Source organism: Anser brachyrhynchus (genome assembly GCF_964034855.1).
Source record: "Anser brachyrhynchus genome assembly, chromosome: 1".
Taxonomy (NCBI): domain Eukaryota; kingdom Metazoa; phylum Chordata; class Aves; order Anseriformes; family Anatidae; genus Anser; species Anser brachyrhynchus.
This window is the reverse complement of record NC_137694.1, coordinates 252,412-279,136: the sequence shown is the minus strand read 5'-3', so window position 1 is coordinate 279,136 and position 26,725 is coordinate 252,412. Positions and strand designations below refer to the sequence as shown.

Sequence of the window (26,725 nt, the reverse complement as noted above, 5' to 3'; positions counted from 1 at the left end):
TTCTGCCCAGAAAGCAAAGATGTGGGACAGGGAGCCCAGATGTGGGACAGGGAGCAGCAGTTGCCAAACAGACCAAAGGCAGAGACATAGCAAGAAAGGAGTTTTTCTCTTGTTAAGCAGAAAAAGCAACAGTGAGGAACATTTCTACTTCAGCCACCGCAGCTGGTCTGTGAGCGGGGTGCAGCTCATGCTGTGTCAAGCTCCTTGCTAAAACCTGTCCCAGCCCCTCAGGCTGCAGCGCTTGCACCTCCCCACCTCCAGCCTTGCTCCAGCAGCGAAGGCTTTCACAACCTGTCTGCGGGAGTTGGGAAGGGAGTAGCCGGAGAAACAACCCTGCCTTCCACAAAGCTGGCTCTGGTGTTGGACAGGAATGGGGAGGAGCATCACCAAATTATCCAAGGGTGTAGGAGACCCCAGAGTGATCCTAATGTGCAAGAATGAAATCTCTCCACCGTGAAACATCTCCACCATCACTATCTCTGAGCCTCCAGGGAGGAGCTGTGACTCTTTGCCTCAGCTCTTGCACTGATGATGCTTAACACTGCTTTTGGCACCAGCTCTTTAACGGTGAAGGGCACATCCTAAACCTTTGGGTAAGGCAACCACTATTGACCCATTTTACAAACAAGCTCTCTGATAGCTAAAGAGCATCACTGAAGACAGGAATGAGACGTGGATGCCCAGTTCCAGTAAAACATTTCACCCATGCCCCCACATCCTCTCCTGGTGAAATGGAATAAATGGGTGTCACAGTGACCAGCGATGCTCAGTACTGTGAGATCCAGTCACCCGCCTTGCCCTCTCCTCCTCCTTGTTGTGCAGTGGCATTGTCACACCAGGACTGCTGGTGCATCAGCCTACAGCAGTGCTGGGATGCCACCAGCACCATTCCCACCTATAAGTCCCACTCTGACTGAAGGGAAGGACTCAAACTCAGAATGTAGGTACAAGGTGGAGGCACGTGTCTTGCTAGTAACTTCAGTGTTTAAACCTTTTCTGAACAATTCTGGGAGAAGCAGTTAACTGGAGAGGAAGACTGGATCTGAGCAGCACCCACTGGCATGGCAGGCATAGTTGGGGAGCACCGGGGATGCCGCTGGCTCTGCTGAGCTGCCCTGCAAGCGATGGGACAAGGGTCCTCACCTTGTGCCTGCCCAGCTCCGCATGGCCCATATCCTTCTCCAGCCACTGCAGCAGAGGTTTGGACACCCATGGCACGGGGGTCCACATGGGGAGCCAGCCCAGCTACCGCAGCGCCCACCAGCCCTCACCACACTTGTGCCAGCCATGCCTGCCACCAAGAACAAAACACGGGATGCAGCCTTTGCACCATGGCCAGCTGGCTTCACAAGAGCAAGGGGCCTGCACTCACCCGGCCACGCAGCCTGGCATGCCCCTCTGCTCCTAGGGAAGGCTCCCCTTTCCCCACTGCCCTCCATCAGGGCCGTGAAATGTTTGCAGAGCAGGATACAGGGAATGCTTACTGCTTCCCTGCTGACAGAAGGGCTGAGTTCGTTGCGCTAGTGAATGGATGCATATTTACATGGCTTTCTTTAAATCAAGTTTCAAGAGTTTTATGCAAATAAATTGCATTTACTCAAAACAACTCATCAAATAATTCACCCATGGTGTCCCAAAGGGTGTTGCACGCTTGGCAGCTAAATTTCCCAGCCCCCAAAATAACCAACCACAGCCACAGCCACAAAGCAGTGACCCAAAGCTCTCCTGCTTCAGGGAAAAGCCTCCCTCCACACACATAATAAAGTAAAGTAGATTGATTTAAGTCAAAGTGATCACCGATTTTAACCATGATAAATCAGCTGGCAGAAAATCTGGTTATAAATAAATGAGTCTGATGTTGTTCTGCATTCCACCATTTTCCTAAAGAAAAGCTGAGTCGGATCAATTCATAGCCATTACATTAGATTAATTTGCGATTTAATATAGACTTTACAACCAGAAGTGCTTCTTCCTAAGTAGATACATGGTAACTCTATGCATCTATTTAAGCAATTACAATGTAAAGTATACATTCAATTTTTTTATTTTTATCCTAATATTTTAGAAAAGAGTGAGAAGCATTTTTCTTACTTAATAGAGGATGAGTAATTTTTTACTTGTGATTTAAATCAAAGTGGCCTACAATTAAAACTGGCAATAAAATATTCATTTAGCATTTTAAAATATTTCTGAGTACTAACAAATTAAATAAGCTACCCTACACTACCTGTACTGGATTCATTGGAAATGCCAAAAAGTAACCAAAATATCCCTTGCACTTACAAACAATGGCCATAAAAAGGGACTTTCATCTATAGTTACTTAAATGAACTGTTTCTTCACATTCATCAAGATCTCAGCACTGGTAGGTCTCACCCACTTGAAAGGACTTTTATTTCTGGATTAGAGGCAAAAAGCGAGTTCTCCTCTGCTTGCTAAATCTCCACCTGGTTCCTCACTTTTGGATCTGCTCCCCTGTGAACTGACCCAGCTGCATAAGCTGGGAGGAATAAAACATGTTCACTGATTTATGGTTAAGGTTGGTTTAGTAAGTAAACTAGTTTCATACGCTCAGCTAAGGGCTTCTCTGAGAGCCCTCCTTGGATGTGCACTGACTGAGAGCCCCGTGGGTCAGGAGCCTCGCTCGGGGACCTGAGCTGCAGCGGCCGGAGGAGATGAGCCGCTACCCCACAGCCCGTCCCTGCGGGCAGGCGAGGTCTGGCTGCCGGCTCCCCTCACAGCAGCACAGCCAGCAGTCCCCATGTCGGGCTCTGCGGACCCCAGCCCAGGTGCACCTCTCCCCTTCCCGTTACACCCAGGCACCACCGCGCTGCACATCCCATGGGCAAAGAAGGGGCGGCCCCGCAGGACAGGGACCTGCGCTCTGCCCTGCTCCCCGTGCAGGCTCCAGGGTCAGCTCCATCAGCCCGGGCCAACGGGTTTAGTATTAACTACTAAACTGCAGCCTGAACCACAGTGCTCTTGCTGAGGTATGCGACCCATATTAATGATTGTACAAGGCTGGCCGCCACCTGCTCCTCATTCCCCTTGGTGGCTGGGGAAAACTGGCACATCCCAAGGGAGCAGGTGGGCTCCTTGCCTTACACAAGCACTGCACTGGAAGACGGGCTGGCCAGCTGCGATGCCGTAGCAAACCCCCAGCTACTCAGCACGGTATAACAGAACACCGGACAAAACCTTATGGTTTGTTATACTGATAATCCCAGTCCCCTCTGTAAATCCTACTGTCTGGATACTAGCAGAATGCTTTAATGTTTGTGTTAGGAAAATAAATGCAAAAAAAAAAAGCTACAAGGAGACTTCAAAGTATGTCATGTTTGGTGCAGCATTCGGCAGCATACAGTGAGTGAAGCATAGGGCTGCAGAGTGAATAAGAAAGATTAATAAAAGCTGAACAGCTGTCTCATTCATTGAGCACTATTAATCCAATCTGAAAGAAGCTGGGTTCCTATGGAAAAACAATGTGCAGCTTGTAATCAAAAAGCATCTCAAAGCATGTGCATAAGTGGTTTGATTCTTCCATAAAAGGGTTGAAAATCCAATACAACTATTGACATCTAGAGATTTTTACAACAGCAGAAAGCAGATGCTTTGGCCAAGGATCAAAGTTTTAAGAGCAGGTTTAGGCCATTCAGGAGGTCATTTCCTGACCTCCAGATCTTCCCTTTGCAACATCAAAGTTCTGCTATTTTTTATTTTTTTTCTGCACTGCGCACATAGCCGAGATGGAGCATGGAAACAAGAATTTTTAGGTGCTGCGTGGTATTGGGAGAGGAGTGAGAAGCCAGGCACTGGGCAGAGGAGATGAGCTTGTGAGCCCAGGAGCCAGGGGCTGGCGTGGTCACATTGCATGGCTGGTGGCCACGCTCCTGCCCAGGGCCACCTACACTCTCACCCCTCTGGCAGGAGCAGATGCAGTGCCAGCCCCACTTTCCTTGCCCTCTCTTCCTCTCCTTCTCCATCTCTGACAAGCAGCTGCAGAAAGCAGCCAATGCACAGACCATCTCCACCAGCTCCACACCACAAAGAAAACCGCAGGAAAGGGCTCCTGTGAGGCCTTGGGACACACGAGATGAATCCTCAGCCCTTCAGGGGGTGGGAGTTGTCCCTTTCAGGTCAAGAAAGACCTTTTCATTATTTCAGTTTAAAATGACCTGGGAGAATCTACAACGCTCAAACCTGATTTTGTGCTTTTTATCCCTGCTTTGTGACAGCAAGTAAGGACCTAAATAGAGCGTGGTGTGGGTGGGTATATATTTAAATAGCTAATTAGCACACGGCCAGTGCCATCCGTGCTGCCAGGAGCTCACACGGCGTTGCTGGTGCTGCACAGCCGGCATGAAGACCTGAGCACAGCTGCACACATCCTGGCCTCCAGACCTGCCCCATAGCCCTGGGCAGCAAAAGCGATTGTAGGGCTAGAAGGAGCTGTCGCTGTTTCTGACAGTGGCAATACACCAGACCCAACGGAACAGTACCCAGAAGACAGAGAAAGGACTTTCCGCACCAAGGACACTGTTTGCAGACTTGTCAAAGTCAAAAATGCTGCTGCCATCTCCTCCCTCGGCTCCAATAGTGCGCATGGACCTGACGAGGGAAGCTGCTGCAGGCTAGAGCCAGTGGAGGAAAAATGTTATTTTAACCTACAGCAGCTCCTTGGTCTGGTTTTAACATGATTTAAAAAGGGAAAGAAAGAGAGTTCCCAGCACACAATGGAGAAGAAAAACCCTTGGAAATCTCCAGGTGGAAGCCTCATCAGCTGAACACTGCCATTCCTCCAGATTTTTCTGAGCTATTTCAATAAGCTCCAGCTCTCTGATAGTTAGCCACTTCCTAAGTACCACTCACCTGCAAGCGGCTCTTATCTCTACATATACATTTTTTATGTGATGTGCTGAGCCGTGATTCCTTGGAACAAGTTTTCCCTGCTTCCAGTGAAAATGTTAGGAATAAGTTCTTTACTCTGAGGGTGGTGAGGCACTGGCACAGGTTACCCAGAGAAGTTGTGGATGCCCCATCCCTGGAGGTGTTCAAGACCAGGTTGGACGAGGCCCTGAGCAACCTGATCTGGTGGGTGGCATCCCTGCCCGTGGTAAGGGGGCTGGAACTATATGATCTTTAAGGTCGCTTCCAACCCAAGATGTTCTGTGGTTCTATGGTTGTGGAAAACCTGTGCCTTTTCACTCTGTATTGACAACAATGGTAGCAACTGGACATACAGGGGGTAGCCAGCACTGCCCGCTGGCAGCAGCAGAACACACTTTCCCATAGGATGTACCCAGGCACCTTCCAACAGCCAGCACCAGTGCATACTGCAGACAGAGGGGACTTGGATGACTGCTGGAGGACTTCTGCACTTTTCAAGGATTATTTCTGTATTATGGGCCCCCAGAGGAGGCTGGCACGTATGTCCAAAGCACTCCTACCACAATACTAGGGCAATCAGTATGGTTTTCAAATGTTTTAATGATACAGACCTGCGATTCACATCTATTTCAGGAAAAAAGAAAAAAAATCAGCTTGAGCATGCTTCTGTCTTGTTAAAAAATAGATTATAATCTCATAAATCTTGTAGGTGTTTTGGATAATTTTATCCTGGGTCTTCACCACCCTCTCCCACAGAGCAATACGCAGCCAAAAGCTGAGTTGAAATGGCTGTTCCTGGAGGATAAGCAGCCACAGGATGAATGCAGGAGCAGGCAGATGAGGAGGAGAAGCTCTACCAATTTTAAAAGATCCTCAGGGCCTTGCACACCAGCCTCCTCATTGCTTTGCCCATGCTTACACCCCCTGCCAATGCAAGGGCCAGCACCAGTGTGCACCAGCAGCTCACATGGAGCAGGGTTGAAGGAGGAAGGGAGCTCTCCAGGTTATCAAACTCCAAACAAATTACTATCTCAGGAATCATCACATAACATATCAGTTCCCTGCCCATATGAAATGGGCCCATGGGGTGAAACACCATCGCAGCATGGACCACGAGCACGTGGAACTCCACTCCAGACACCGCTGCAACCAGCCCAGCTCTCACGCTGTACCACCCCACCGCAGCTGAGCAGGCAGCGGGACAGCACCTGGAGGTGTGCACTGGGACAGCGAAATGCTGGGGTTGTCTGCACCCCCTCAACGGCACATGGACCCAGTGCAGCAGCCCTACACTCCTGTGGGTCTGCTAAGCCCCATTGGGTTGCAGCGCCCTGCTCGCTCCTGTCCACCCACTCCATGCTGCGGACAGGGCTGCTCCCCAGTCACGGCCCTACAGAGGAATGGCACACAACAGGCAGCTGGCAGCATCCTGAGCATCCCAACAAGTGTCAGACCACCAGAAGACGGTCCCTGGTGCTGGCGAGGACAGTAGCACTTGCTAGCCACACTGTCCACTGGCATTCACTGCATGTGGACTGTGTTGGCTCTGCCCCCTCATGAGCTCAGCACCATGCAGTCCTTAATTACACCACTGCGCACTGTTGCTCAAAGACTGCACCACCAACCAGGCAGTTCTTCCTTCTCTTTTGATGTGACTGAAGCCTCTTGTATTTTCCTGTGCAGCAGCAGCTGATGGTGAGAAGGGATTCTTTCCGACTGAGCGGTACCCTGCATGGACTCATATCACATTGCATATAGAGCAGATCTACCCAAAGTCTGTACTTTAACTGCTATAGCCCTGGTGCTAGGAGGGCTCTGCAGGGGACTGGGATGCCCCAGAGCACAATGCTGCCCTAGACCCCTGCCAGGTTGGACCCAGAAAGCTTTTATTGTCCTGCCAACACCTGCCAACACACCAGGAGCAACACAGATTTAGAACAGTAGTTTATATAATGCACACATGCCAGCAGATTTTCACTATGATTTTCACTATTGGATTGGGGACTATGGGACTAACCCACAACAAGTGTTAAGAGTGGTTTCATTCATCCTTTTTGTACCAATTTCTTCCACAAACTCAGCAGTTCTGCCTTCTGAACACCTGCAGCTGGCACCACATCACTTAGCATGTGGCACCTGCAGGTAGCTGCAGGGAATCGGCGCATGTGGGGGACATGCTTGTCCAGGACACTGGAGCAGGCTGCCGGCAGGTCTGCTGCTGTGCCCACCAGCACAGCACTGCCATGGCCTCCACAGCCACTGCACACGAACTGCTGAATGTCCATCCATAGCTCTCATGCCAGTTTGGGGAAACCGGCAGCACCTCTTCACCTACCTCTCTTAGTCCCACCTGTGCCACAGGCAATCACCAGGGGACATGGCACGCAGCAGTGGAGTGGTGGCACTCCCCGGCTCCTATGTGTCCACTGGTATTTCCTACATCCCCTGCCACCTCTCTGCTTTTCTTTTAGGAAGCAAGTGGCATTTTCTACAGAAAAGGCCACTTATTTAAGACACGAAAACCCTCCTTTGCAAACCACCTGGTCAGAACCAGCGTCCCTTGTCACACGGCCCCTCTGCAGTGTCCAGACCACAGCAGCAGAGGCACCCGCAGCCCCCGCATCATGCCCTGCAGGGCCGCAGCAAACCTCCCTGCGGGCGCAGGCAGGGCTTGCACAGTCCCATGCTGCTGTCGGGTGGTGGGCGGCTCAGCCAGCCGCAGCTCAGGGCCACCACCTCCCTGCCTCACCAGGCTGCGGAGACAGAGCTGGTGATGCTTGCAGGACGGCCTGCGTTCGCTCTCACATGCTCCTGGCACACTGAATTCGCATCAAACCTCAAACAAATGGCCCACCACACCACCTCTTCACAGTCTTCCTTCTTACCATCAGTCTTGGCTAAGCAGAAGTTCAGGAAAATGTTGCCTCTCTCTCTTTTATAATAGGAAAATTTATCCCTTGGTTTCCCTTGGCTTAGCAGAAGAATCAATGTTTTGTTGCACTGTTTTTCAGGCTCTTCCCTCATTTGCATTAAGGAGATAACAAGCCAGAAAATATTATCCTGGAGTATAGAGCAATTGCGAAGTGGGACCAGAGCAGAGCCTTCTCTGCAGCCATGGAGGAGAATGAGCAACTTCATTCCACAGAAAAGAGATGCCTGGCCTCTCAAACAGCCTCTTACAAGTGCTGGGTGACCCCACATATCCGAGGCCACTGTCTGCTCTTCATTGTGGGACCTTTCCTCGTCAGTCCCTGACATACCATAAAGCCCTGCATGAGGCATGAGCCCTCCTGCAGGACAGATGCCAGCACAGAAGGACATGTCAGACCCTGCTGCCTGGGCACCTACAGGACCTCCTTCCACAGGATACAGGTACTCCAGCATCTCACCGGCTATGCTTCAGCACGAGCCCCCACATTAATTGTCCTTGCTACCTGCTGTCAGGCCAGTGACCTGAGATAACCCGGATTCACTTGCCCCAGGGGTACCATCAGACTGGCCACCCCCATCACAGCTGCTGTGCCCAAAGCCTGCTTGCAGGATCGTGGCACCCACAGCCCAGTGAGCGAAGGATCAGAAGCCAGGGTCCCATCACGGTGGACCCCACAGGAGGTGGGCAGGAGGGAGACATTTCCCAAAGAACTTAACCCCCAGCACAGGGAACCCTGAAACTCAGAGCTAGGAAGTCCTTTGGACACTGCTAGTGGGAAGGGTGGGCAAGGGGCAAGGACACAAAACTCCTGAAGCAACAAGATGCTCCCATCCTGCAGAACCTTCCCTTCCTGACATACTTGCCTTGAGGGCCTCAGCTGCCGCACAGAGAGGAACAGGGGACAGGAAATTTGAGGCACCATGAAAAATACCCAGCTAAGCAGCAAGCTGACTGCCAGGGGCAGGACATAGGACCTTCCTGCAGCACACAAGATGGCCAAAACTGCAGGGCACCATGCAGCTCCTGACCACGGCCCCGGGCACTCCTCAGAGCAGTAGCACTGGTGCCGGCAGTGCTGAGCACCATCCTCTCCCACATTCCCATCAGCCCATCACCCTGACACTTGCAGGGCTGTCCCATACCCACAGACTTTGGGAAACCTGCAACTCCCTGTGGCATCTCTGCCCTTCAGAAAGCAGAGCCATTTGCAAACTCTGTCAGTCAGCACACTGAGGGGTTCATAGCCTGTTTACAGCTCCAGCAGAGTTCTTCTCCTGCATGGTAGGGAATGCCACCAGCTTCTTCTGCACTGCAACAAGGGGAGTCTCCTTTTAGTAATTATGTTCTCCCTTTCCATCCCAGTGCAGCTCCCCTGGTTTCGGTACTGCAGGAGGACCTTTCCCTCTGCCCCATCTCTACCTGCTCTCTGCAGCTGGATTTGTCTGTGCAGAGTCAGAGAACATCTTGCAAAGTGTCCTGACCCTCCTGTCCCCCAGGGTCCATTTCTCCAGCTGTTTGTATGGTTATAGGGCAGCTTAACCTCTCTTCCTCGAGCTCAGAGCTAGTGCAGCTTGCCCAGACTATTTAACTCGAAGTGCTGACCCATCATTAGGAGTAAACAGCAATGTGCCTGAAGAGAGTACCTTTCCAGATCACCACCTCAGGTGGAGATTTGCACCTAACAATGGAAACCACTAACAGGGAATTCAAAGGCTTTCAGCCGAATAACGATTGTGATAGAGTTGCAAAGGAACCTAAAAGAGGCTTGGAGATGAATCCAAGAAAGTTGGGAAGCTTGACTTGAAAAGTCAGCCACTTCACTGTCTAAAAGCCCACCTGTAGGCTCCATCCCTGACAAGAGACGTGAACTTGAATAAAGTGCACTTTGTCCGGCTGAAGTCCAATGGCAGCTAATGGAGTCTGACTTGATACTGAAAAGCTGTGCACTGAAGATCCTGAAAGAGTCAATCCCCACCTTAGAGCAGAGCTTGTTATTGAAAAGCCCATGGCTCATCAGCCACAGGCTGTGGCTGCCACACCAGACCACATGCTCAGAAGCTCCTGTGCAAGGAGGCTATGGGATCACCTTGGAGTGTTCAGGCCTGGAGGTCAATCAGCAAAATCCCTCTGTCACACAAGCCTGCTGTCAGCACCATGGTCCTGCGGAGACCAGTGATCCCTGCTAGCATCCCATCCTTCTCATATTTGCCCTCTCCCTAGAGTAACCAGGGAAGAAACCCTCTCCTTTCTGGTTGATCCCTGATGCCCCATGGCCCAGCGCAACCCAGCCTCTGTAGAGGTCCAGAGAGGAGATGGAGGTCAGAGGAGGTCAAAAGTGGCCCCTTTATAGGGTCAGCACTTGGCTGCCCCTCCCACAGGTGCCACCAAAATCCTGTGTCCCATCCCAGCCTGCAGGACACCCTCCCCTCTCCTTAGACCAAGCCCTGGTTTCTACATCCAGGCTGCAAGGTCCCTCAGGGGTGCAGACACTGACCCCCTGCAAACCTACACAGGGCTGGTGCTAGCCTCCCAGCCAGATGGGACCCAGGCCTCCAGGGAGGGCCATGCCACGGCAGAGCCAGGCAGGCGGAACACAGAAAGCTGGGGAAGGACATCTGTGAGAAGATGCCTGCGCCTCAGGTCTCCTCTTCCCTTGCTGCAGCATTGCCAGGGTACGCAACATTGCTGCTGCACCCAGGTCAGGAACTGCCACAAACTGACCACATGCACCACAGAGACCTGGAGAGAGCCCAAGCCAGGAGACAAAGCAGGTGGCAATGCCCTCTCACTACCAGAAACACCAGGGGGAGCATGAGCTGTCGAGGGCCAGTGCAGCACCCTCCGACCATGGGGAGGAACATGACCCAAATGCCTATGATGGGGAAGGGAAATATGGAGCTGTGCCCAAGGAACAGAGAAGTGGAGAGGTGGACACCACTGCAAACTGCAGAGTGTCCTCACTGACAGTCCTCGGGCTCTGTCCCACTCTGCATCACACAATGAGGTCTGCGGTGAGGGCTGGAGCAGGATGGGACCTGGGTCCTCGCATCTGCTTGGGAATGGGGGGGGCTGGAGCCGAAGTAAGAAGTCCTGGTGTGTCAGGGCTAACACAGTGGAGAAGGGAAGAGGCAAACTTCATGTCCCTGACAGCCTTGCTCACAGCTGCAGCAAGGCTGAGGCAGTAGCGAGCAGAGTGAAGCCCTCCCATAGCACAAGGACTCTCCTCTCCAGAGCAGACTGTCTATCCAGTTCTTCGACGCTAAAAGCAGTGTGGCCTCACCTTCCTCTGCCACTCCACAGTGCCTGTGAGCCTGTGCTGGCAAACATGCCAGCACCTTGGCCCCAGCCACAACACCACCATTCTCTCATGAGCTTCTTGGCCCCTGCTGCTGCCCCTCCGGCTCCAGGCAGGACCCCCACACTGCTCTCCAAAAGGGGACTCTCCCCACCAAACAGGAGCGGTCTCACATCCCTTAGTAACCTGCACACCCATGCAGCAATGCTCTGCTTGCCCCAGTCCCCTCTGCCTCCTTACCTCCCCCAGCCTCACCCCCAAGGACACCCTTCTCCTGCCCACAGCATCTCAACCCTGAGCTTGGGCTCCCTGCACCTCCCAGCCCATCCCTTCCCAGGCAAGCTACTGCTCTCAGCACAGCACCCTAACAAGCACCCTTCATCAGAACCATGGATATTGCAGTCCTTCAGTGAACTTTCTTCCTGCCCTGACCAGACTCAGCCTCCAAGCACTTGCCCCCAGGTGACCCCAACACCGCCCTGGTCAGTCACAGCCGCTCCCCACAGCACACTGCCTGCCGGACACCAAATGTGCTGCGTGCCAACTACCGCCTGCGCCCCACGTGCTGCTCCACTTCACAGCCACCCCAGCTGACATGCCGCGATGCCCAGTGCCCTCCTGTGTCACACATCAGCTCCTGGCGAGCAACAGACACATGTCCCGCCTGCGGCACCGTCACCACTGCACCGCTGTGCCCACACTGGGGCACCCAGCACACACCATGGCTGCACTGCACCCAGGCTGGACACCTCAAACCTGCCGCGGTCACATCTACGTCCATTCGCCACTCATGCACGCTCACACCTGGCTTGCGGCCCCGCTGCACACGCACACCGCCCGCACCGCTGGCTCACCAGCAGCCATCACCTTTCCCAGCTCTGCGCTGCAGCTCCACGCTCCCGCGGCACCCAGCCAGTAGCGGTGCCAGAGCCAGAGCCGGTTCCGGAGCCGGTGCCGGTACAGGTACCGGTGCTGGTGCTGAAGCCTCCTGCGCTGCGCCCCGCTCTACCCCCAGCCCCGGTGCCCCCACGCCCGGGCAGGCGGCACAGCACAGCCCGGCCCCGCCGCGCTACCGGCCCCGGGCGCTCCGGAGCGCCCCGGCGGGGATGGGCCCCGAGAGGCAGCGCCGCAGTCCCGCCGCGGGACACCGGGAGCGGGGGCTCTGCGGGGCACCGGCAGCAGGGGCGGCGGGGAGCCGGGCCGCGGGGAGCCGGGCCACGGGGAGCCGTCCTGCCGGAGCCGTGGCCGGCCAAGCCCCCGCCCGCGGCAGAGCGAAGTTTGCCGGGCGGTGCCGGGCGGCGCCGGGGCGCGGAGGCGGCGGCTCTCGCCGGTCGGCGCTGGGCTGGGAGTCGGGGCCGGGGCCGGGGCCGGGGCCGGGGCCGGGGCCGGGGCCGGGGCCGGTCGGGGCGCGGGTCGGGGCCGGGCGCGCACTCACCGTCTGCTGGAGGTCGGGGATGCCGATGCGGACGACGATGGCGCCGGGCGCGGGCTCCTCCATGCGCGCCGGGGCCGCCAGCTTGGGGGAGCGGGGCCCGCCGGGGCCCCGGGCCGGGTCGAGCCGCGTCTCCTCCCGCAGGCCGGCGCCCGGCTCCCCGGCGGCGCGGGGCTGTCGCTCCGGCGGCGGCGGCGGCTCTGGCGGCGGCGACTCCGGGCTCTCATGCTTGCTGCCGGCGGGGCTCAGAGGCATGCTCCGTGCGGCGCGGCCGGCACCGGCACCGGGGGCCCTGCGGGAGACGAGCGGTGAGCGCGGCCGGCGGGGACCACGAGGGCACCCCCGGAGGGACCTCGCGCCCCCCGCCCCCACGGACCCTCCACCAGAGCACCCCAACCTCCGCAAAGGGACCTCGTGGGCCCCCCGACAGGGCTCCCAGCGGGGACCCCCACACCACACACAGGCACCCCGTGCAGGGACCCGCACCCGTCCCACACAGGGAGTCCCATCTAGAGGCCCTCGCTGGGGAACCAACCCCACCATGCAGGAATCGTGTGGGGACACCCCCAACAATAGTCCTTGTGTCAGGGACCTTGCAGAAGAGCCCCACGCTCCACACAGGCACCCCCTCGGGGACCTATTAAAGGACACTTGTACCGGGGAACCCCCAACCCACCACGCAGGAATCTTGCAGACTCACCCCCCCCCACAGGTAGCTCCACTGCAGGGACCTCATGGGGGCATCCCCCCAACATGGATCTTCATGCCAAGGGCCTTGCGTAGGACCACCCCCACCTCAGATGGGAATCCCCATCTCAGGGACCCTACAGAGATGCCCCACCGCACGCAGGGATCCCCACAGGCGGCCTCCTCCCAGCAGGGGCCAACTACCACCACACACCCTGCCCAGGCCCCAGAGCGCAGCATATCTGGAGGGCCTGCCTGGCTCTTTCCGCATCTTCAAGCGGGGAGTCATGAGGGAGGCTGGACATCAGCAATACAAGCAGCTGCAACTCATGGAGGGCTCCGCACTTTGCCCATCTCAGGGTTTTATAGGGAAAGGTCTTGGTTCTTGCCCTGCAAACTTCATCCTGCAGGTACTTAAATGCTGCCCTCTCTGAGGTCTCCGAGACTCCTGCTCAGGGGCTGTCACCACTCACGATGTGGCTGTGCACACCCGCCAACAGCCAGATTAGCCCTTGGGGTCCAGCCTCCAGCAGCATCTCCACCAGCTCATCAGGCAGTGAACAGGGGCCATCTGCCAGGGGCTCCCCAAACTGGTCTGTGTTTGGACAACAGGATTCTTGTGCCATTGACCTCGTGCCAAGGTTTTGGGAGTGGGAGGATGGATGGCCAGTTCCCCCCCAGGAACCTGCCTCGGTCAGAGAAGCACGTGCACATGGTGGAGTGGTGGCAGGCACAGCTACTGTTAGCTCCAGCTCACAGAGCAGACACGACTGGCCACTGCCACAGGCTGCTATTTTTGCCAGTCCGCCTGCCAGTGAGAACTAGAGACAGGAGGACCCTGCCTGCCTGGCAGGTCAAGTCCTTGCTCCCAGGCAGGGACAGGCCAGCAACTGTCCTGCCAAGAGCAGATGGGATGCTGGGCTGAGCTCTGCAGGACTGTGCATGGGGCTACGTCCGGTCCATCACTGGCCGGGATTCAAAGCTTTAATCTACATGACAATCCTCAAACAGAAATAGCCCCCAAACCACTGAGAGCTGGAGAGATTTACGGTATGGCCTGGATCTGTCCAGGAAATGACTAATGGTGCTTCCTTCAGCCCTCCCACCCTGAGGCCAAGGGACTGCAACAAGGCAGGCATCAGGGAGAGCCTGACTCTTGACAGGCAGCCTGGCCTCAAGCAACTCTCCCAGATGGAGCAGCATCTGCTGCGAATGTCCTGCACCAGTAGAGAAAGCAAGACAGACAGAGAAGGCTGCATCTGCAGACCCGTGCAACTCCATGGCACTAACCCCAAAACTGAAATCATGGGTTGATGATGACAAACAAGAGCATCCCAGGAGCAACTGGCCAGTCTCTGAGCTCCTCCTTTCCTTCCCACACCTGCACACCTGTGCAAGAGATCTGCAGGTCCTGACTGTACGCTGCTGCCTGCCAGGGCAAGGAGCAGAGGGTCAGCAGCTTCCCTTGCAGTCACGGCTCCCCTCACCCCTGGACTCCCAATGTTGCCCTGGCATGGGTCAAGCCTGTGCACCTGCATGGGAGCACACAGTAACGTAAGTTTCAGTCATCCCTAACCAGCCCCTTTCTAAGGTGTGACAATACGTTCTTGCCCAGCACCACAGAAAGCCTAAAACGTCACAAGGGGGACTGCCTATGCAACAGCACCTCTCCTGCTGTGTGCTCCCTGTGGCCTGGGAACAGCACCCTGGCAGGGAACTGGGACAAGAGGAGAGGCTGGAGTGCTGGAAAGCACCCGTGCTCCCCATCTGGGGTCTGTCCAGGCACTGGGTAAAGGCACGTTGAAACGGCAGAGCTTTGGAGAAAATGCCAGCACTGAGCAGAGCACGGGTCTGGGACAAAGGCTTTTCAGCAGAAAATGCAAAAGTGAAGGGCTCCAGGCTAGGCTCTTCAGCCTTGAATCAGGGTCACAGGGGACAAGGTGGGGCTACCAAGGGGAGGAAGTGGATGAAATGGCCGTGAGTCACAAGCAGCCGAGAAGCAAGCCCCAGCTGAGATCTCTGGCAGCTCAGAAGACAAAGGAGTAAGAGTGGCCAGGAAGGGAGCAGGCAAAACTGTCTGTGGAACAAAGGGCAGAGCAGGAAGCAGAGAAGCCAGAGCTGGGAAGCCAGCAGCTGTGGCTGCACGTGGCAGAAGCACTGAGGAGCAGCTGGAGGCCAGGAGGAGAAACCTACAACCATGCAAGCATGGGTCCACGGCACTGCTCCTGGTTGGGCACCAGCAGCCCCACTCCTGTGCAGCGTCTCGGTCCTTGGGGAGAGCCCCGGGGGCTGGCCTGTCCCCACACGCTTGCTGCCCAGCGCAGGGGACACTGCAGGGCCAGGAGATGCAGGGCATGGCTGGCCCCGGCAGAGCTCAGTGCCCCGCAGCGTAAGTCCCAGGCAGGACAGGCACCAAGCAGCAGCAGGGATAGGGACCCTGCAGACTCATGGTGGAATTGGCACAACCCACAAACAGCCCAGAGACAGTGCCCGAGACCTTGGTATCTGCGGCAGGGGAAGTGGGGCTCGGGGACACCGGTCTGCACAGAGGAGGCTGTGCCACCTGCAGGGTCAGGATGGGCAAGCGGAGGGGCTGCTCCTGAGGCCAGCGGCCAGCAGCCAGCAGCAGGGCAATGCATCACCAGATGCACGCAGGGGATGGACGGGCTCTGCCAGCAGCTCCGTCAGGCCTGAATGCAGACAAGGGCTGAACACAGAGCAAGCAGCTCCAGCTTGTGGCCCCTCAGTGGCAAATCTCCCTCCACCTGCCCTGCAGCAGTACTCATCTCAGCCAGTGCCTGTCATTCGCTGCTATAGCTCTGTTCGATTATTGCTGTTCAATTATTTTATTTCTTTCCTCTTTTTCTGTCTTGTTATTTCAATAGAGGGAGAAATTAAATGCTCCAGATGGTAATTGTCAGGATTATTCTTGCTTTTTATTCCAATCTTCTGGTACCTCATTAGTTCCCAGTGATGTTTCAGATACAACTGTGAATGACTGGAAAAATGTGTTGGCCACCCCCACCCCTGAACTCCATTACAGACTTGCAGAGTCATTCACATTCATTTTCTCTTATTAAATCAACTTCTCTGCCGAAAAAAAAAAAAATCACTTATCTTGAAAAAAAGATATAAATTGAGTATCTTAGAAATTATAATCCGAAGAGTCTTATTCCAACACCAGGAAAAATTGATGAAAAATCATCAAAGAGAGTTATAAAATCTTCCAGGAAGATTTTATAGTGACAGGAACAAATCAGTAATGCTTCTGTCAAAGAAAGTCACTCCTCACCAGCATAGTAGAGCTTCCCACGTGTCAGCAGGAGCACCAAAGATGACGTTCGGAACAGAGCCTTTTATTTGGACTCCCAAATACTCTGCAACAGCCCTGCCAAGAGGTTGTGAAGTACAGCTACCTTCACTTCTTTTCCTGAGAGGAACAGTGTTCCCTAATCACCAGCCCCTCTCCATCACTCTCAATGTCACAATCTGAAGTACCGCCCCTGCCACCACTTACACATCCCACCACCAAGGGCAACCGTGCCACTGGGACTCTCCCAGGCCGTGCTGCTGAGCACCGCTCTGACGTTGTCACTGTTACTCCCCCAAGAGCTCTGGCCCCCTGCATCACCCTTGCTCTCCAAGGAGGGCCCTGGAGAATGCCCAGCCTTGGCACAGCAGTGGGACCCAGCAAGGGCTGAAGAAAACAAGCGGCCTCAGGGCATGGGAAGGGCAGGAAGGGGAAAACAGGGCACAGGACAGCAGGGGGTGCAGCCCAGACCGCTCCTGGGATGGGGCAATGGGCTGCTCCAGTGGCACCTCCAGGGAGCCGGGCAGTTGCTGTCCCCCCGCCCAGCTGGCAGGGTGAGCAGTGGTTGCCAGAGGAGCCCAGGGAGGGCTGCAAAGACCCAGGCCCGCTGTCAGTCAGCACCAGGTCCTGCAGCCTGGGACAAGAGCCCAGCTCCCTGCAGGGCCACAGCTGCCCAGTGCTAGGCTGAGGGAGGGCTCTCCCTGTCCTCAGGGCTAGGGCTGGCACACACTGGCACCAACTCTGAAACCCTCTTTCCAAACGCTTTCCTCCAGGCCTCCTCTCACCTTCTCTCCTCTTCCTGGAAAGCTGTTTCAGACCTTTCATTGCTGTTATGGTTAGCAATGGCCTAATTTCTAGCCCACACAAGCATGGCTAGTTTACCCTATTCCTGCGTCAGCATTGTCTGCTAGCCTGCACAGCTCTTCTCCCCTCCCCTGTTTATGTAAGTATTTATATACATCACAGACAGCAACTCGAGCCACACTACAACTTTAGCCTGTTTGCAGGCTAAAAAAGTGCTGCTTATGCGGTCTCCTCTTGCATGGCAGACCCCTAACCCAGAGACACGGGGCTGCAGCACTTGGGACAATGGCAGATTCATGAGGGGCCCCAGCACATGTGGGGTCCCAGTCCCAGGGACTGCACCAGTCACTGGCTGGAGTCACACTCAGGGACACAAAGCAATGCACCTCCAAAGGAGCCCTCTGCATGGCTCATGCCTTGCTGGGCTTCAAAGCCGTTGTCACCCCCCCATGCACCACAGAGAGGTCTCAGCTCCGGCCCATGCAGCAGTCCCACAGATTCAAACAGTGTGCTAGGGAGCGCAAGAAGCGAAACCAGGATAATAGCAGCTGACACCTCAACAGCATCAGCAGCTACCTCTCCACACCAAGGGAGCACTTACACATCTCAGCACGGGCACAAAGTGGAACCACCTGAGCCTTCCTCTGCAGGGCTTGTTGGCCATCCAGGAATCATGGCCAGACACCTGAAGGAATTAACTTCTGCCCAGCCAAACCGACTGGCAGAAACCTGCAAACACCAGTCTACTGTAGCTAGCAATGAGGCCTGCCTGGGATGGGCAGGCTCCCCCTGGCTGAATCATAGTTAAATTTCCTCCCATTCCAGTGCCTGCTTTCCCATGCACAGCAAGGCTTTCAGCACTGCTCAGGCTTCACCTCCACTCTCATGCCCAGCAACACTGTGATTCCTGCAGGCCTGGCCCTTAGAGGAATAGGCAGACATGTCTCAGAGATACGACACGTATGGAGCACCTGGCTCACCATGTCCCTAGGCTTGCCTGTGCCTGGGGCATATCACAGGAGGCTGCAGATGCTGCTTTCTAGCACAAATGCCACTTTCCTGGGGGAGATGGCAGGAGCGACAGCTCATGCAGCACCCCAGGGACTGGGGACTTCTTGGTGCTGGTCTATGGGAGAGACATGCACACTCCAGCTGTGCCCCACAGCCACACACCAGGGCACAGCCTGTACCAGGTCCTGGTGCTCCAGGGCCCCCATTGCAGCACAGGGTTTGTGGGTGGGGGCACCACCATTGCAAGCAGGAGCTAGGGGGAGACCCAGTGTCCTGCCAGGGGATCACTACTTGGTGGGTGTGGAGAGGAGCACACAGTGCTATCACTGCTGGGAGCACTGGGAAGAGGCCCCACGCCTTGGGGCTGTCACAGTTGCAGGGGAGAGCTTCTTGTAGAAGGCCCAACAGGTACACACTTCAGGTTAGCACCCAGAGAGCTGCTCTAGGGACAGGGCAGCACATCCACCCACCTGCACTGGGAACAGGGCAGCAGGTCCATCCGCACTCCCCCTGCCCTGCCAGATCCATGGCACAGCTGCAGAGCCCCAGGCTACGCTCGCCCCTCCAAAGCCCGCGGCTGGCACCAGCTCCAGCAGCCGCCACAGCTCTCCCGGCTCCGCTCCTGCAGCAGTACCAAACCCAGCCCCGGCGCCTGCACGCCTCATCACCCCTGAGTCCCCCCAGAGCTGGGGAGCCCGGGGTCACCTTTAAGAGCCCTGCTCAGAGCCCTGCCCTCCCACACCACCGCAGCGAGTCAGCCCTCACCTCAAAGAACTGGGGAGCGTCCGCTTGCGCCTGGCTGGCGATGCCCATGGGACAGGCAGTGCCGTTCGCTCACACAAGCTAGTTACTGATTTACCAGGGGCGGCTGCAGCTGCAGCTGGAGCGTGCGGTCGATGGCCGCAAGCGCTGCGGAAGGCTTGGCCTCCACAGGGGGGGATGGGGCCAGGGGGTACAGCGCTGCTCAACCCCACTGCAGGGCTGAGCGCAGCACGTCGTGCAGGGTGCTGGGGCTCCCACAGGCCACCCTGGGTTGGTCACCTGCTGCTGTGCCCAGGGCCTGCCCAGATGCAGGGCACAGCAGAGCCAGAGCCGTCCTCATGGCTTGCCTGGGCACGGGCTCTTTGCCATGGCTCCGTCCCAGTCGCGCATGACAGGCAGCACAAAGCAGCCTGCACCAGCTCAGCCTCTTCCTTCACCGCTGTTGCCCATGTCCTCCAACAATGACCCAGGCACCAGCGCGTCCCCGCCCCATGTGGGCAGGGGCAGGCACTGGATGCAGCCCCATCCTCAGTCCGTGTTGTGACAGGCTGGGCTGCATCCGCGCCCACCCCATGCTGGGCTACAGCATGTGCAGGATCAGCGCCATGCAGGTGCTTTGTCCCAGCAGTGGCTTTGCACACCAGCTGGGAGGGCTGCTTGCTCCCTCCCTCGCTGGCGGGCAGGTCAAAGTGGGGTGGCAAACCTAGCCGTGCTCCCTTGCTGGGTGCAGCTCCCATCTACCTCACCGGCAGAGCTGGCAGGGAGGTCAATGCCATCACACTCTGACCTGTCGCCACAGTCTCCAGCACAGCAGAGGAGTGCTGGCCACCCTGCCCTCGCCTACTAGGGCTTGCTCTTCACCTGTGCCCAGCAAAGGGGTGACAGCACATCCAAGAGAGCTCTCATGGCATCTCCTGCACCAAGAGCAGAAGGCCAGCCTGCACAAGACGGGGACAGCCGCTAGAAGGAGCAGAGAGAGGTCTTCACTCCAGGGAGCTGAGCAAGGGAGAGTACCTGGCTGGGTGACAGGAGCACAGTATATGCTTGCAGTGGCCCCAGATGGAGTATTAAGATGCACGGATTTAATGAGAGAAGGGAGAGGGCAGAGGGGAGAGGGCACGGGGAGCAACGCTCATTGATCAGCCTGCCTATGGCCTGTGTCCTACAGGGCTCAATGGGTAATTCTACTGCCAATTGATTTTCCTTCTCTCAGCCTGCCAGGGTTACTGGGTCACTGGGGATGTGCAGATGATTAAAGGGCGACTCCCGCAACAACTGGGATTGGACCTGCTGCACCAGTGCTGGCTTTCCCAGGGCAACAGCATTGTGGTACAGACCCCAGTGAGGAGCAGAAAGAAAAGGAGCAGCATCTGGCACCAAAGCAGTGCATGCCCAGGAACACCAGAGCTCACCTGTGCCTTAGTGTCCAGCACAGGGCAGGGGAACCTCTGAACTGTCCTTGCACGGTTGTGTGGGTGTTGGAGGCAGCTGCAGTGCCTGGAGGTGGCAATTCACAGGGGATCCCTTCTGCAGAGCCCTTGGACAAGAGGCTTCGGTGCCATGGCTCCCAAACATTGTCCCTAATAGCTGTCCTGCTGTCCCCTGCCACATGCACATAGAGAGGCACCAAAACCTTTGTCCATGCCTCTGTGTGGTCTCTGAAATCCAGGCTTGCGTCACGAGTACATATCTCCACAGTCTGCTGCTTGCACCCTGGCTACTTCCCCACCCTCTTTGAGCCAGCTAGGTCCAGGTCTGTCATAAGAGCAGCTAAACCTTAGGCAGTTTGAGGTTTGGGGCATCCCAGACTCAATCCTTGGGCTCTGAACCATTGACAGCCTCAGGAAGAATGTCTCTGTGCAGGACTCCAGGTTCCCACAGCAGCAGCAGGATGTAAGCAGCTGCCCCAGCCATGGCCAGCACCACCAGGAGAGAGCCCACGTGACAACAGTTGCTTGAGCCCCCCTAGCCTGGCTCAGCCCCGGATAATACAGCGGGGAGAACCACCTCCCAGATGTGACCTCTCCCTCTCCGACTGCTCTCCCCAAGCTTTTCCCCATCAGAGGAGATGGGGCACGTCCCCATTGTTTCCTGTCCCACAGCCCCCTTCCACATCTGTCCCAGTTCCCGGCAAAGCATCAGGGGCTGCTGTCTTTCCTCCCTGGCCGCCCTCACCTTTTGCAGTGCAGCATGTGCTCAGTCGGCATCACAGGCGCAGCGCCCCAGCCTGTCCCTGTGGCACACATGGGATGTTCCTGACCTAAGGGAGGGACAGAGCCTGAAGGAGGGCGGCAGTGGCTGAAGACCTCAAAGCCTGCAGAACCTACTGCCCTGTAATGCAGCTGGAATCTGCGGGCTCTCTGTGCCACGAGGGCAACTCATGGGAGCTGGCACTGCTCACGCAGGGCACCAGGGATGCAGTGGCTGCTGCTCAAACAGGGAAGGTGTCCCCAGAGCCCCCTCCCCATGCAGGGTCTGCTCCAAGCCCATCCCAAGGTGGTGTCTGCTTCCCTGCTGGGCACAGAGCTGGGCATAGGCAGTACACAGCCAGTACAGCCCTGGGCCCTCCAGGTCTGCAGAGCCCAGCAGAGCCCCTGGTGTGTGACAGTCGTCACAGGAAGGCACTTCTGGAGCTGGAGCCAGGCAACTGCTGCAATGAGAACAGCCTCACCCAGAAACACCAACACCGGCATCCTGGGGGTTTTGCCCCCCCTTCCCCCCATGCAGTAACTCCAAGCACCAGCGGTGCGTAGCCATAGGAACATCACTTAACACAGTCACCTTGGTAACCACAGCTACACGCTCTCACGAGCACGTGCAGGGCCCTGTGCACCCCGGTCGGGGTCCCCTGATCCTGCACCCACACAGCAGCCTGCTGCCCGCCCGGCCTGCAGGTCACGCAGCTGCACAGCACCAGCAGGGCCGGGGACGGACCTGTGTGCCAAGAGCCCCACTGGTGGCACTGCACCACCCTCAAAATGATGGGAACACCTGGAAATCACCCTCGCAACCAGAGCAGGGAGTCAGAGCCTTGCAGAGACCTCTGGACCAGTCTGGCCACAGACGACTTTGCCTGGAGGTGTGCACTGGACAGAGCAGTGTCTCCTCCTGTCCCACAAGTCGCTGAGCCTTCACCAGCTCCTCGGGCAGAGCCAAGAGCATAAGGACCAACCCCACACACACAGCCCCCCGATGCAGAAGAGGAAAATGCCTGGGTTGGATTCATGTGAGGACGCAGCTGAGAGGGACAAGACCCCAGTGCCTGACCCACCACAGACAGGCTGTCAGAAAATGCAGCTGTTCCCTCCATCTTCCCACACCACCCCTGGGCACAACTGCACATAAACACAGCCCACAAAGGTGGTACAGCCCAAGGACAAGTAAATCTGAGTGTTAGGTCCCCACACCTAGCACCCTCATCTCAGCAAGCACCTCTGCATCCCTGCAGAGTGGGCAGCAGCACAGACCCATGGCTGTGCAGCCAGGCAAAACACCCAGTCCCTGGGCGCGTGGGCAATGCCACGGACCAGGCTGAGCCAGCTCGCCATCGAGCACTGCCCTGCCCTGCAGGCACAGACGTAGGGCTGCACAGACACCCCAGCTGCCCTGTACCTGTTGCAATCTCCACTCTCCTGGCTCCAGCTCAGGAGCAGCACAAGGCAATGGGAAACAAGAAAACCAAGAACCTCCAGGAATTACACAATCCCTGAAGCAACCTGGACAGCCCCACGGCTAGCAGGACTGACCCACCCTCCCGTCACTGCCACTGGGGAGGCCCATCACGATCCCCCTGGCTCAGCCTCACCGGTGATGGCCTGGGCCTAGCCCCAGCACAGCCCCACGCTGCACTGGTGCCCCACACTTGCTGGTGTCCTGCCCACCCCCACTGACACTCCAGGCCCCAGAGGCAGATTGCAGGGCGCAGGGCTGGAGGTGCTGCACCCATGTCTGGGATGGGGGGTGTACCTGACCTGTTTCCAGGGACTCCGTGCTGCCCAGGTGCAGCCGCTATCCAGAGCCAGAGCCAGTGTCGGGGAGGATTCCACCCCAGAAAAGCATCCTGCCTCTGCAGGAGCCCGGCGTGCGCACTGATCAGTCAGCCTGCACTCACTACTCGGCTTCTCCTGCTTAGCTCTGGTAATAGGATAACGCTGCCTCCATCTGTTTGTCTGGGACTGAGAAGCTAATCGCCTCCTTGGCATCCTCCCCTCCCCACATCCCTGCCTCCAGCCCCATCCCACCCTTCAGAGCAGTGCAGGGCAGAGCTGCTGCACTCACAGGAGCCAGCAGCAGCTGGCCAGGCAGCCATGCCAGGACAGATCCAGGCAGGACTGAGCCAGACTCCAGGCTCAACGGCAGCCTCCCTGCGTCCCCCAGGCATGGGCTCCTGCTGTAGCTGGGGAGGACAATTTGCTCCTTTAGGGTTAGGAACAAAGCCCTGCAATGGGGTTCGCCTTGGCCGAGCCCAGCTCCACAGGGCCCTGCTCCCACTGGAATCTGCTGTGTTGCTGCTGAGCAAGGAGGAGGAATTTTGTCCAAGTGAGAGTGCTGCCTTCTGTGGAGCAATCTGTTGGAAGCGTTCAGAAATGATGCTGCCACAGCATTCAGCTTTGGGCCCAGCAAGTTGTGGATGCACTCTTGGAGCAGGAAGGACTGACTTCATTGAACTCACAAGCCAGTAAAAGAACAGCTTGGAAAAATGTCCACCTCTCAATAAAAGCACAATTCAAGCCCACTGCACACATTTCAAGGCTGCACCTGCCCTGCATAGGCAGCCAATGCTTAGGCAACTGGCACAGCCCTACAGCTTTTCTGGAAAGCACCACTCAGGGCACAGCCACTCCCCAGCCTTGAGCCACCCAGCACAGCATGGCTCAGCACAGTGTAGCACGGCACTGCATAGCACGGCACAGCGCGGCACAGCGCAGCACAGCACAGCACGGCGCGGTGCAGCACAGCACGTCACAGCACGACATAGCATGGCATGGCACAGCAACTCCCCTGTACGGAAGCACGTAGTGTGGCCCACGCAGCACAGCCCATGCAGCACAGCCCACCCCTGCACGGAAACACGCAGCACAGCCCACGCAGCTCAGCCCACGCAGCACAGGCAGCCCTGCACAGGCAGCCTGAATTAGCTGCAGGATTTACAAGGTGATGTTGTAGGGGTCCTGGAATGAAGCTGCAGTCTGTGAAAGAGCCCGCTGAAGCCAGACCCATGCTCAGAAAAAGCACCTCAGTATTCTTGTGCCTTAGTATTTTACTTTTCCTTTGTCTCATCCTCTGGTTTCCAAACCTTTACACTGAAGCCTACACATTGCAGGCTGCACGCCACAGCTCAGCCTGCCAAGTGCACAGGGCAAGAGGGCTGGGTGAGCCTGGCAGTTCTTGAGCCCCAGCCCCACAGAGGTGTCCATGGGGCCTGTGCGTGCACTGGAGTCCTGCAATTCTCAGTTCGCCCCTTCCCCAGGGCAGGACTTCTGGGATGTGTGCACGGCAAATACCTGCAGTGAATGGGGCTGGCAGGAGACAGGGGCAGAAGCTGGAGTCGGGCTCCCCTGCAAGCCCCAGCACTTCTTGCACTGGTGCATGGTGAGCAGTAGGTGGGAACACACCCTCAGGGACGCACTCCAGGTGTGCACACCCAGTGCACAGAAACAGCATCCACCAGACCCTCCAGTGGCAGGAACCAGCTGGTGCTGTGCCTAGTTGGCGCTGGGGTCCTTGCCGGCCACTAAGAGACCCCATGGGAGACGGGAGGGAGAAGGCTGCTCAGAGGAGCAAACAGGAGGGGCAGGGCAGAGACCAGGGCAGGAAATTGGGTCTCTTGCCAAGCAAAGAATGGAGAGAGTCAGCCCCAGACCACGAGCAGATACTTGTCATTTGCTGTCTTCCATTCCTAAAGGACATCTCTCCCCTGCCTTTTCCCAGCTGGGTCTTACAGCTCAAGCTACATTTCCACCAGCCATGGGCTCCCCAGCACTCCTCCCTGTGCTTTCTCTAGTGCCTCCCTGTCCCTGGTGTAGCTCTGTCTGTCCTTATATAGCTCTGTGCCAAGTTCTTGCCCTACCACAGTCACAATAAGACACGGCTACATCCCTTCCCTGCCCGCATCCATTCAGTGCCCTGGGAGGAAGCATGCACCCCTGACTCTTGTCCTGGCATCCTGGGGTAGGGGCATCCACCACTGCTTTGATTCTCCTAAGGGACAGGAGTTCTGGCACCCATCAGCAGTGGTGCTGCAGGTTAGCCATGCACACATGGTGCTGGCTGGCCTCACACCATGGCTCTGCAGCCTCCCTCATGTCAGCCTGACAGCAGCCATGGAAGCAGCACCAAAAGCCTAAATTTCTCTGTGTGTCCAAAGAAAATGCCCTTCAGAGCACACTGCATAGTCCCCCAGAGCTCCCACTGAGATCTTGTCCTGCCCTGTAGCACAGCATGCACACAGCACCCAGTTCAGACACAGCTGTGGGGTGACATGATCCCACACCAGCCACATCAGCTATGGGGACAGGCAGCGCTTGCAAAGGGTTCAGCTTCCTTAGGCAGGGCAGGAAAAAGCCCCATTGCATGAGTCAGCATCTGAGTAGCCAGGGCTGGAAGAAGCACTCACAACAGTGAGATGACCAGGAGCCTCCTGTCCTCCAAGTACTTGCCCCAGTCAGTGATGCTATATCTCAGCTGGATGGACCTGGGAGGATTCTGTGAGAGATGGCGTGCTGGATCCCAGAGGGAAGGGTCTGGGCGGACCCTTTCTCCCCTTGTCTTTTCCTTTTGATATCTCCTCAAGGCACATTTATGATGTGATGACCTACTCCTGACTCATAACTGCTTCTGCATCATTTACAACCTGCCTGAATGCACCCTGTTCCCTTCAGTCTGACACCCTCCATCCTTTTCCAGCCCTCAAAAGCCCCATTTTTGCCCTCAAGTCCTCCATGCTGCTGCTCAAGAGCACTGGCCAGGTCTCCATCCCCAGTGCCCCAGACAGGTCATGCCCTCCCAGGCAGAGGCAGCAGGGCCCTCACCAGCCTCACCTCCTGCTGGGAGGCCCAGGGCATTTCCAAAGGCAGAAAGGGAAGAAAAAAACAGCATTTACCTGAAACAACTGTCACGGGCACAGGGTCACAGCACTCCCTCTTCATCAACCTGCAGATAACAGACAGCAAGGACATTATCAGTGCAATGCACCCCATGAAAGGCCCCAAGCACGCTACACCTATGTCTGCCCAGGGAGAGCTGGTGCAGCCTCAGGACAGCAGGGAGATGTGGAGACCCTCCTAGGACCTGAGTCAGGGAACAGGAGCATCCCAGAGCAAATCCACAGGACAGCAGGGAGAGCAGCAGCGTCATCCACGGCTTGCAGCAATGCCCACTGCCCTGCTGCACTGGAGCTGCCCTGCCCCGGCCTCCTGCCCACATCGCCAGCAGGGGACCTGAGGGGCTCCCTCCACACCCAGGCAGGCTAAGGGACCGGCAGCTCCACATCGCTGCTGACAACGCAGCATGGGGCAAAGTTGTGTCTGAGGGCAATGCAACTTCCTGAAAACCACGGGCAGGAGAGCAGGGAGCTGGCACAGCCGTGGGTCAGCAGGACTCCCT

At 56.7% G+C, this 26,725-nt stretch overlaps 1 protein-coding gene across 10 annotated transcripts in view; it reads right to left on the bottom strand.

Moving 5' to 3' along the window:
• SHANK3 (SH3 and multiple ankyrin repeat domains 3) overlaps positions 1–26,725 on the bottom strand; it is a 390,020-nt gene that overhangs the window by 353,279 nt on the left and 10,016 nt on the right. For all 10 annotated transcript variants that reach the window (XM_080596421.1, XM_080596428.1, XM_080596427.1 and 7 more), the window contains exons 2-3: positions 26,223–26,272; positions 12,550–12,838 (exon numbers count right to left, since the gene is read on the bottom strand). In XM_080596421.1, coding sequence (XP_080452547.1) covers positions 12,550–12,801 — 252 coding nt within the window. In that variant the 5' untranslated portion in view covers positions 12,802–12,838; positions 26,223–26,272. The remainder of the gene's footprint in view (positions 1–12,549; positions 12,839–26,222; positions 26,273–26,725) is intronic.